Source organism: Dysidea avara, chromosome 15 (genome assembly GCF_963678975.1).
Source record: "Dysidea avara chromosome 15, odDysAvar1.4, whole genome shotgun sequence".
In the NCBI taxonomy this organism is placed as follows: domain Eukaryota; kingdom Metazoa; phylum Porifera; class Demospongiae; order Dictyoceratida; family Dysideidae; genus Dysidea; species Dysidea avara.
Genome location: NC_089286.1, coordinates 7002818 through 7014881, shown reverse-complemented (window position 1 = coordinate 7014881; position 12064 = coordinate 7002818). Strand labels below are relative to the sequence as shown.

General features: G+C 38.9%; 1 protein-coding gene across 3 annotated transcripts in view; it reads left to right on the top strand.

Moving 5' to 3' along the window:
• Positions 1-860: 860 nt before the first annotated feature.
• LOC136245648 (uncharacterized) overlaps positions 861-12064 on the top strand; it is an 88202-nt gene continuing 76998 nt past the window's right edge. For all 3 annotated transcript variants that reach the window (XM_066037147.1, XM_066037145.1, XM_066037144.1), the window contains exon 1: positions 861-1829. In XM_066037147.1, coding sequence (XP_065893219.1) covers positions 933-1829 — 897 coding nt within the window. In that variant the 5' untranslated portion in view covers positions 861-932. The remainder of the gene's footprint in view (positions 1830-12064) is intronic.

Sequence of the window (12064 nt, the reverse complement as noted above, 5' to 3'; positions counted from 1 at the left end):
AATTTTCAAAAATTTTCTGGGGGGGGCATGCCCCCAGACCCCCCTAGATTGGGTGTGCTTCGCACACCCAGTCTCAGTACCTTTATTAATCATCATGCAAGTAAAGGTCCACTTTTGGTCAAAAAAGAACCCCCCTTTCAAAATCCCTGGCTACGGGCCTGCGCTTTCCACAGGTTATTGCAATCCTCAAAGTTGAAGTGTGGAGACTAAAGTAGCTACCACTCATCTACAGCTTATAAATCAAGTAGAAAGTTAATACCCTTTGGGAGAAAGCAGCAGTGCGTATTTTTAAATCGATTCGCGAACACTGATTTTCTTTGTATTTCAACTTAGCAGCTGCTGAAAATTTGACTGCCACTCCGCCTGTGCTGCATGGATTCTTATGATTTTTAGTATGCCATTAGCCTAGAGTATGACCTTCATATAAATCTTTGAAAATCGAAAGTATGACATCAACCCTACCTCATTTTTCACTTTGAGTAATACGGATACCACCAGAGGTCACCACCGTAAACTCTTTAAATTTCGATCTCGGCACTCTCAAAGGCCTGCGGCCTAGCTTGACAGTCTTGTACTGCCAAGCAATTTTTGTCCATTAATAATAATAATAATGAGCTTGCACTGCCTGACATTTTCAAAGTTTTTGACCAAAATTACCCGTGATTGCTCTACAAATACGTGTCAAACTTCAAGGTGGAATAACGGATTCGCTTCAATTTTGGTTTGTAGATAGGCCATAGGACACTGCATTAGTGCACCAAATTATAGGTCCAGGGATTCTACCATTGTTGAGAACGATCTAAGTGCCCGGAATTACCCACACTTACCTTATGCGGTTAACCGCAAGTACAGCAACTGTACCGTGTGCGCATTAATGCCAGCTTATTTCGGCTAAGCAATACCAGCCTTTAGCCTACTTCCGTAATTTCAAAATGGCTTTAAGTTTTCGAGACGTCAGAGAGCAGTTAAAAGAGGTTACACTTGAAGGAGTTGTACCGGTTGGAAAAGACTTGGGAGAAGGCTCTTATGGAAAAGTGTTCGCTGTGAAGCACCTGGGTTTGGTTTGTGCAGCTAAAGAAATTCACTCTATTTTCCTCGACGTCGACGAAGCGGAACAGAAGAATGCTATAAAAGATAACTTTGTACGAGAATGTATTCGTTGCAGCGCCATTCGCCATCCAAACATTGTGCAGTTCTTGGGCGTGTATTTTTCCTCCAAGCATTCAGATCTTCCGATAATGGTAATGGAATTGATGAGCACCAGCCTTACTTCCTTCGTGGAGAAAAACCACCGAAGTATTGCTTTGACAACAAAGTTCTCTATATTGCATGATGTATCCCTTGGCTTGAGTCACCTCCATGGGCGAAATCCGCCTGTGATTCATCGTGATCTGTCGTCAAACAATGTCCTACTAAACAGCCATCTTGTAGCAAAGATCAGTGATTTGGGAATGGCCAAACTGATCCGTGTTGACAGCAAGGGGGCGATGAGTAAGCTGACAACTGCACCAGGAACGCTATATTTTATGCCCCCGGAGACACTCGACACTAATCCAGTGTATGGTACTGCTGTAGACATCTTCTCTTTTGCTGGAATAGCTCTCCACATTTTCAGTGAAGAATGGCCAAGTCCAACTAACCAGGTGAAGACAGACCCCATTACAAAGGCGCTTGTGGCTGTTTCTGAAGCACAGCGACGCCAGGCTTATCTTGATAAGATGACAGGAGGAGCTGCTGTACTAAAGCCACTGATAGAAAAATGTTTGGAGAATGAACCAGAAGAGCGACCTTTAATAAAGGAAGTGGTTGTAGTGATTGAACGTGTGAAGGTATTGGATTATATAAGTGTACATGTTAGTGTGTGTGTATATGTGTGGGCATGAATACAAAGAGGGTAGCTATTTTGCCTAATAAAAGCACACCTTAAACAGCACCCTTTGTCTGAAAGCAGCAAGGATGGATGTGTCTATCACAATAGTGATAAATACGTACATTGCAATTTTAGGTATAGGTATCACTTGCGATAAGTCATTTATGTTACTTACACATGAAGGCCGGCTGAGCAAAAACCGGCCGTTTTTGCACATTCCTCGAATTCCATTTTATTGCATCTCTGTAATCTATAGTAACAAAAGAGTGGATAGCCAAAGTATCAGCTTTTGTGATGAATGGTCTTGGAGTAATAGCACTTGTCCGTTGGAACAGTGATCAACTCGATTTGTACAGCAACAATACGGGAAATATATTACAGGCACTTAGATAATCGATTATAATACATGATTGAAACAAGCTACAAAGATGGGATTTGGCTCAATCTGTGCACCATGAACTGGCAAATCAATCAAAGTATAGTACTTTCCCTGTACTCTTCCATGACAAAGAAGAAGATCATTCCAACTAAGGAATGATGACGGTGAAAGCTGTTTTTACTGCATCGTAAATAAGTGCCCATAGCTCACATATCCTTTGCTATGCGAAAGATTTTCGTACTCTTTATGTACAGGTGAATTAATTGGTGTATAGGTTTTATCGATTTGAGCTTAATTTCAGTGCATACAGATTAATTAACCGTTTATTACCGAATGGCCAATGTATTGCCAAAACAATGCGTGTTACGGGTGCCCTTTATGAATGGGCCCATAACTCCTTCATCCTAAGGGCTACAAAGTTGAAATAACCACCAATTTGTTGAGTACACCCAGGCATTTCTAATAAAGTTTAACGCGAAGTGATAAGAACGAGTATGGGGAACTATCAACACTTATAAGCACACAAAAACGCATCAAAAACAATTGTACTTGTTAAATTTTGATAACTTTTGCTCTGAGCATAATGGTGTGTTCTACTAAGAATAAAAATGTTCCACACGTGATAAGGATTCTAAAAATATACAGTATGATGCAACCTGGGATTATAAAAAGATGGCGGCGCCCATATTTCGCTGCCATGGTGAAGAATAGCAATGCGCCTTTCTTAACTTCAAAGTGCGTGAGTTATGTGTTTTCCTGTAAGGTTTTTAGATGTTTGGGTAGAAGGGAGAGAGGGCTTTCATATGGTATATAGCATTCCATGTTAATTAATGAGTGGGGTCCTCACGTATCATGCAAAGATCACACAAGCCATAAAATATAATTTCCTGAGGTTTTTCTGTGGTTTTACAAAATAACTTTAGTAAGAAAGGGTTAAAACGTACATAAATTTTACATGTAGCACAGGTATTTTTACCCAGTGTATTTCAATATGGTTTATGGCAAAATTGAATTATGTGAAAACAGCTGGTTTTCACTCAACGGGTCACATTTAGGGTACTGATGAAAGCCGGAATGGAACGGAATGGAATGCGCCAAGTGTAAAATCGTTTTAAACAGATTGTGCACTGTTTCCAACGGGGGTTTAGAAAACCCGGACCGGACCGGACCAGGTCAACTTCTTCAAGTAAGCCAATTCACACAATAGCTATAACATACAATTCACACAATAGGTAGCTATAACATACACTCTTCACCTTGTAGCCACTCTGCCAAGAAAATAATTAGCTAGCTACGATTGCTCAGACTGCAACAGCGATCGCGCACGAAACTTCATCCACGATAAAACAACCTAACTAAGCTATTAAAATACTTTCTACTACATATCACTACACAATCGCTACAAGTTCTTTCTGCTGTACTCAACTGTTACACACACTAGTGACTGCCCGAATTTATTAGAATCGTGATATACAAAGTGAAAGGAACTAAGATAACAGCAAACCTTCGAACTTATGTAAAGGAATGGCCATAGATGACTGGCTAAACTAAGAAAGGTAAGCTAGTGCCCATGCAGGGTAGCTTTATAGAGATTTCTGGAGTAGTAAGGTTTTGTTCTATTTAAAGCTTACCTTGACATGTAGCAAATACTCCATTACTCATTTATCACTACCGAAATAAATTCAGAGGTTTGCTGTTATCTTAGTTCCTTTCACTTTGTATATCATGATTCTAATGAATTCGGGCGGTTACTAGTGTGTGTAACAGTTGAGTACAGCAGAAAGAGCTTGTAGCTTTGTAGCGATTGTGTAGTGAAATGTAGTAGAAAGTATTTTAATAGCTTAGTGACGCGTTGTTTTATTGTGGATGAAGTTTCGTGCGCGATCGCTGTTGCAGTCTGAGTCATCGTAGCTAGCTAATTATGTCGGTTCTTGGCAGAGTGGCTACAAGGTGAAGAATGTATGTTATAGCTAGCTATTGCGTGAATTGTATGTTACAGCTATTGTGTGAATTGGCTTATTTGAAGAAGTTGACCTGGTCCGGTCCGGGTTTTCTAAACCCCCGTTTCCAACTGTCACAATAACTAGAATTGTGCTAGAATTAGTTTGTTTCTGTTAATAAACATGCTAGTAATCGTTCGCTCTAAAGTTCTATTAAATGCCCACCACGTGGCAAGGTGTGTAAATAAAATCCATCCAGTTTAGTTTAATCCTGATATAGAAGTACTTCCTTACCATTCCAAAAGGTAAACTACAATGGTATTTTCATGTTGTAGCGGTATTCAAGCCATTTTAGTACAAGTGTCGCTGGTTTTCTGAGGCAGCTATAATTCTACCATTATTGGCAGCGATTTACGACAGCTAGCAAACTGCAGTATGTTATATTAACAGTGCTTACAAAAAATAGTTTAACAGCTTAGCTAAATGATCCTGAGACGATTGTACAACGCATTCTTGCAGTGGGCATTAAATAGAGCCATCGAGCAAATGACTTCTAGCATGTCTATAGCAGAAGCAAACTAATTCTAGCACAATTCTAGTTATTGTGTGAAAGTTGGAAATCTGTTTAAAACAATTTTTAACTAGGCGCGCGTCCCTATAGATTCCATTCTGTTCTGTTCCATTCCGGGTTTCATCACTACCTTCACATTTAATATAATTATGTGACCGGATCTGTGAAAACCCTGCACAATCACGTATTTTCAAATTCCTGTTTATTAAATATTTACAATCTACTTAGCCAAGTGCATGCACTGGCAAAATTTCAGCCTCACAATTATCCCAAGAGTTACAGCCCTACAAAGTAGTAATAACAGAAAGATCGATTTGTACAGCAAGTAAATATAATACAGGCACTTACTAACTTATGAGCAAAATGACACACTGAGTTGAAATTTACATTGTCGTGTTCATCATGAGTACTGGAATTGATTAGTTGGTAATTTTTTCCTTGTATCACTTTTCTTCACTACATACAAAGGTGAAATTAGTGACGAAAGATCAGTCATGTATTATTGGTTTGACATGACATAAATAAATACCCAATACTTCTGTATCCTTGAGTCTACTGCAACAAAACAAAGATTTTCGAACTCCTTTTGAGTAGGCGAGGTATCCAAGTTTTTATTGCTAGACCCTTAGAACAAAGTATTCAATAATAATATTTTAATTGACACATTGTATGTATTCAATACTTTATACTGTAAGTTTAGGCTTGCACAATTATGCCAGGATTTTGCAGATCTGGTCATGTATTGTCTTGAGGTCTTCATTTTCTGCTTAGTACAGTAATGAGAGAAGCACCATCATGAAATAATCCAAAACAGCCAAGCTGTAAAAAAGAGTGCGGCCCTCAAAAAGGCTATGGTGAAAAAAGATGTGAAATCCAAGGTGGTGGCCAAGAAATGGCTGTGATGGTAGGTTAATGGTAAAAATTTTAATAACAACAATTCAGGTGAATTTGGTGCCGCTTGGTCTTAGCACAAAATTTACCTGAATCGTCGTTATTAAAATTTTAACCATTAACCTACCATCACAGCCATTTCTTGGCCACCACTTTGGATTTCACATCTTTTTTCACCATAGCCCTTTTGGGGGCTGCACTCTTTTTTTACAATTTGGCTGTTTTGGATTAGATATCACTTCTTTTTGTATTTGTATAACCCAAACCGGCCATAGGCTGGCTTTGGGGCTTTTTAACTTATCTTTTTTTTCTTTACCACAGGAAGAAGAAAAAGATTTAATCATAATCACAATCAAGATTTATAGCAGATTTTTAATACTTTAACTGATTTTGTAATTAATTATTTACATATACCACACCTGTGGTTGAGATCAAAAGCTCCGCGCTGTGATATATAACTGATATACCCACGCTTTGCAGCTACGCTTACCATGTATGTTGTACCTTCACACATTCCACAAAATCCTTATCTAAACGGTAAACAAGTCTGTAATAACAAGCGCCTAAATCAACCAACAATTATTCACTTGAGCAATTTTCCATGAACTCTTGTCTCCTTCACTAATTCTTGTCTCCTTCACTAAACGCGAGTAGATGGGTGTGGCACTGCTAAAGAATCCAGAAAGGTCTGATCCATCAAGGATGTCTACTCAACAGGTGCTGTCGTACTCCCAGTATACGGACAGTTTATCATTGTAGCTAATCTAATTAGGTCTATTTAATTAGTCGATTTTAAAAAGTGAGAGGGTATATACCTATGTTGAAAACTCTAGGTGCCCTTCTTATAACAATGAAAATAAATAAGCTTCTGTGTTGATAGTGTATTTTACTCGTACGGGGGTAGCAGCTGTTGGGCACTCCTCACGTAAACACACACACACAGAAATAAAGTTGCTACAGTAAAATTCTTCCGCCCACGAAATATTGATTGGAGGAGTTCTTGGAATAAAAAGGCTAAAGTAAGTATAAGTTTAGGACAGACTGTAGTAAATAGCACACACGTTCGCACTGCTGGCATCTATTTTGAGTCCCCAACTTGCTAGATCCTGAGGCTTGCCCTCACGTGATTACACTAGTTGCGAAGGCAACCTTTCGGCCTCCAACCGTTGATAACAGTTATTTAAAATCTACGACCCTCATTGGCTATACAATACACTCACCTAGTTACACTTTAAAACTTGCTGATTTAGTTGCTTCCTCTTCCGCTGCGACCACACAGGACCGACTAACTGCGGTAGTGACTGACTTCCGTATTCTCCGTAAAAGGTACAGTAGACAGTAGTTCTAATATAAAGCTTTCCTCCTCTTTAGTACCATCAAATGTTCTTTCGAGACTAATTGAACTTTTGGAAAACTCCTTGGTTAGTCCCACGAAGTAATACTGAATAATGTATGCACGCCGCCATTTAAGTAGCTACGTATTAAAGGTAAAAAAATGTAAATGAATAAAATTAAATTAACAAAACACTTTTTTTTCTGATAATACACAGTATGTCACCAGTTAAGACAAGAAAAAACTTCACTCCAACATTTGCCCACTGCTCTATGCAATCTGTTTCTTATTTTCCACCCTAAGAACGTTGTCACCTGATGAAGCTATAGAAGCAGAAATGCATTGTGACTGCTATAAAGTTCTTAGTTACCTGACTATTGACATTACCATTGTCAGAGTCTACAGGAATTCTAACTGTCTTTACAGACCTAGAGTTCCTCTTTTGTCTTCAATTTACTCTCTGTACCAATATAATAATTATAATATAAACTAGTTTATTTGCATATAAACTAACTTTTGATATTTTATTTCCATAAGTAGAAACTATGAGGACTTGTATGCCTCCAGTCTCCTGGATGAGTTCACCAATATGATCACAAAGACACCATCTAAACTGAAATCTCGACAGTCATTCCCCAAGGATACTGAATATACCTTGGGTCTGTAACCATTTAATCAGGTAGAGTCGATGCCGCTGAACCATATTATTCTAATACTATAATCGCTTCATCTACTGGGGTGTAGAATATCCACTCAAAAACAGCGAAGCTGTAAAAAAAGAGTGCGGCTCTCTGCTGTACATTATTAAAAATTTTTAGCATTAACATCACTGCAGCCATTTCTTGGCTGCCACCTTTGATTTCACAACTTTTTTCACCCAGGATTTTGAGAGCCGCAATCTTTTTTTGAGTGCATTTCACTTCTTTTTGTATTTTCAAAAACCAAATCCTGCACTTTTTTACTAGGATATGATTTCCAGGTTGTTGTATCACAAGTTTTGCTAGCATAGCATTTATTATGATGATTATGATTGGTACGAGTCGATCATACCATAGATTATATATTCCCTACCCATAATCTATGGTCATACTAGTCTGCTTGCAGACCGCCTGGGAGTGAAACTATGTTAATACTACAAATATACCACTGATTGATACAAAAATGGCTCTGATTTGATGAAATAGCTACTAGATTTAGCCTCAAAGTGTTGCAACAATAGTATGGTGCTAATGCTCTACTAGAGTGCACATTTTTGCTTTCGCTGAAATCATCTAATAGAACACACATAGAATGTTCTAGAACAATCTGGATTTTTTATTGGTAGATCAGTTTTACGTATTAAGCTAGAATTTTAATTTATAAGGTAGAAATTAAGTGAAGTGATCAGCCGGGATAGCAGTGGTTCAGTGGTTAAGGATGCAGGCATTAGGTATGGAGGTCCTTGGTTCGAACTCTGGTCATAAGTAGCTCATTTTTTTGACATTTTATTTGACATTTTTTTTTTGCCCCTCAGTGACTGCTCTATTAAAGTATCTCAATCCCGCGATTTAAACACTTGCTCGGGGTTTTACTTTATAACTTAGTCTGTTGCTGTTCTAGCCATCAAAAGGACCTCCTACAATGTTATGTGAATAAACGCTCATAACTCCTTGGATATTTATCAGATTCATAGCAAACTTGGTATGCGAATGTACCTTTATACGCTCTTTACTTGTGCCAAATATTGATACAATAGAGTTACAAGTTTGTGTTTTATAGTAATTTTTGCAAAGTGTGTGAAAAGAAATCGAAGCCCCCGTAGCCCCCTATGGCAAAAAAACAACAACAAAAAACCGAAGAAATTAAAACGAAACTTTGGCCACTCATATCTCCGAAATGTCTAGGAAGATTTCCTTCAAATTTGGTATGTGACGTGGCCTACCTGGCAGGCACCTCTGTAGTGAAACTAGTTCGAATCGGATAAGGGATCATGGAGCTACAAAGGTGTGAAAATTGAGTTTTCTTTCTTCCTGTAAATATACTCACAGTGTGGCATGCCCGCTTCTTGGGCCGCACGACACACTACCATGTGTCTTGATAACAGATTACTCGGGATATGACAAATATAAGCACTCTTGCCTGTGGCGCTCCTGCATATAATTTTGTCATATCTAAGTACCTCCTTTTGGCCACACAGTCTGGCCACTAATTAGTTCAAAGACTTCAAACGAAACCAAACACCAGACCAACACAGGAAGTCACAATGCAAGGCTAATTATGTCCAGGACTGACAAGGGGGTAAATCGCTCTGGAACAAATGAACACACAACACTGCACTTGTCTGAATGAATGGGAAGCAGTACAACTGCTGGGCTGAGCCGGTAATCTACCACATGCTCATTCGCCAATAAATTAAGCTAACCAAGACTATTATAGCGCTGCACCACTCAACAATGAATATCAGACACTTCAGTTACACCCATCTAAATGATTCAGAAGCTGAACAATGGCTGGAATGATTTGGCATCGATGATGGCATGCGTGCTACCAATGAATAAACTAGCTAACAATGAATTAACTAACCATCAAGACAGTAATTAATGAGTAAAATCGTTCCTTGTACACAGCACTCAGCAGTAGCCAATATTAGCTTTGCGTTCATGCTCCTTCCGCGTTACAAATGGGCGCCTTTGATCTGCACACGCCCCATACCATAAATCAGTTAGAACACACCCATTCGGTTTGTATCTGATTTGTAACCACTCCACTCTCGGGCCTGTGGCCCTCGGGTGTCATGTTTACAAATCAGATACAAACCTCATGGGTATGTTGCAACTATTACATATATATACACACGTATATTTAATACATGCCACGCATTTCCTACAGGATAACTTGTTTGCAGCTGATCTCTATGCTGGGTGACTTGAAATGTACATAGCTGAATACTCTACAGGGTGATTTGCGTGTAGCTGAACTCTACAGGATTCTCTCTACAGGGTGATTTGTTTGTAGCTGGACTCTATACAAGATGATTTGTTTCTAGCTGATCTCTCTACAGGGTAACTTGTTTGTAGCGGAACTCTGATGGTTTCTTTGCAGCTGATCTCTCTACAGGGTGACTTGTTTCTAGCTGAACTCGTTACAGGGTGATCTGTTCATAGCTGAACTCTCTCCTGGGTGATTGAACTCTCTACAGGGTGGTTTCTTTGTAGCTGAACTCTCTACAAGGTGACTTGTTTTAGCTGATCTCTCTACAGGGTGACTTGTTTCTAGCTGAACTCTCTATGGGGTGATCTGTTTGTAGCTGACTTTCTGCAGGGTGATTTTTTTTGCAGCTGAACTCTCTACTGGGTGGTTTCTTTGTAGCTGAACTCTCTACAAAGTAACTTCTTCTAGCTGATCTCTCTACAGGATGGCTTGTTTCTAGCTGATCTCTCTACAGGGTGAATTGTTTTTAGTTGAACTCTCTACACGGTGACTTGTTTGTACTACAGAGTGACTTGTTTGTAACTGAACTCTCTACAGAGTGACTTACTTGTAGCTGAACATTAACTTATTTGTAGCTGAACTCTCTACAGAGTGATTTGCTTGTAGCTGAATTGTCTATAATATTAACTGTTTGTAGCAGAACTCCCTACAGAATAACTTGCAATGTACTATAATGGAGTAAGTTATAAACGTAGCTGAATGCTCTATTAGGGTGACTGTTCTATTAGAGTATCTCGATCTTACTTTTGCTACACGTAGTTGGCTTTTGAATCATAACTCAGTGGTTTGTAATCCGATTCTTCTGTACTACTGCAAGTACTTTCTATGATGATTATTCCAGCTACACAGTCATTTTCAGCTCATTGCTTTAAGCGGTTTGCCAGGTAGGCGTGATAACTAAAGGTTTTTTATTCATAAAAATTGATTGCACAATTCTGACACAGGTTGGGTTTTGTGTCATATCTCGATGGCCTTTATTTCGATTCCTTCAAACCACAAAAAGGTACTCTTACAATATTTACTCAATCTGCATAGCAATTTGCAGCTCATTTCTTCAAGTGGTTTACCCTGTGGGCGTGATAGACCTTCGACCTTATTTTACACAAATAATTGGTCATGACTCCATGAATGTTCATTGGATTCCTACCAAACTTGGTACCGAGATCTGCTGTAATGAGCCCTTTAAGTGTACCACATTTCAGCCCAATTGGAGTACCCATTCGTGTTTTATGGCAGATTTTGCGAAGTGTGCAAAATGAAGAAGAAAAATATGAAGAAATTAGAATGAAATTTTGATTGCTCATATCTTGGAAATGTCTGGAGCGATTTTCTTCAACTTTAGTGTGTGGACTCCCCTACCTGGCCAGCACGTCTGTAGCATATTTGGTTCTAATCGGATAAGGGATCACAGAGCTACATAGGTGTGAAAATCGTGTTTTCTTTCTTCCTGTTAATATACTCACAGTGTGGTGTGTCGGCTTCTTGGGCCACATGACACACTACCGTGTGTCTTGATACAAGTTTGAAGGTATAAGAACTGGCTTGAGTCATCATTAAGTGCTGTGGGAAGAAAATGTTCGAAAAATGCCTATGATACACAAGCTCACCGTAATGGGTGCCTCAAACCGGTACCAGGGATTCAGTCATCTGGTTAAAATAACTGGAGTCAGAGGTCAGCTGCTCTAAGCACCGTGTATAGTAACAGCAACAATAGTCACAATGCATATCATTAAATCACATGACGGTTACAAGATGAATACAATTAGTGTGTGTGTGTGCATGGGTCAGTCATACAGTTCCTATATACAACAAACAAACCGAAAAAAAATTATATGCATGTGAGTCCTTTGGCAGTGTGCAATCACAAACATGACCACATAATCCAAAAGCTGCAGCACAAGTTACTGTCAGACAGGCACGGTTTTCACTGATTTCCCTTTAAAAATAATTGATATACTGTAGTTATTTCACTTCAATGACAACCACAATATCTGCCATGTTTATGAACAACTGCAGTGATAGAGGTTTTAAAAACATGTAGTAGCCTTGTACTTTTAGGTTAATAAGCAAGCTTGTAAGTGTTTAGTTACAAGCAGAATCAATTCCTGGA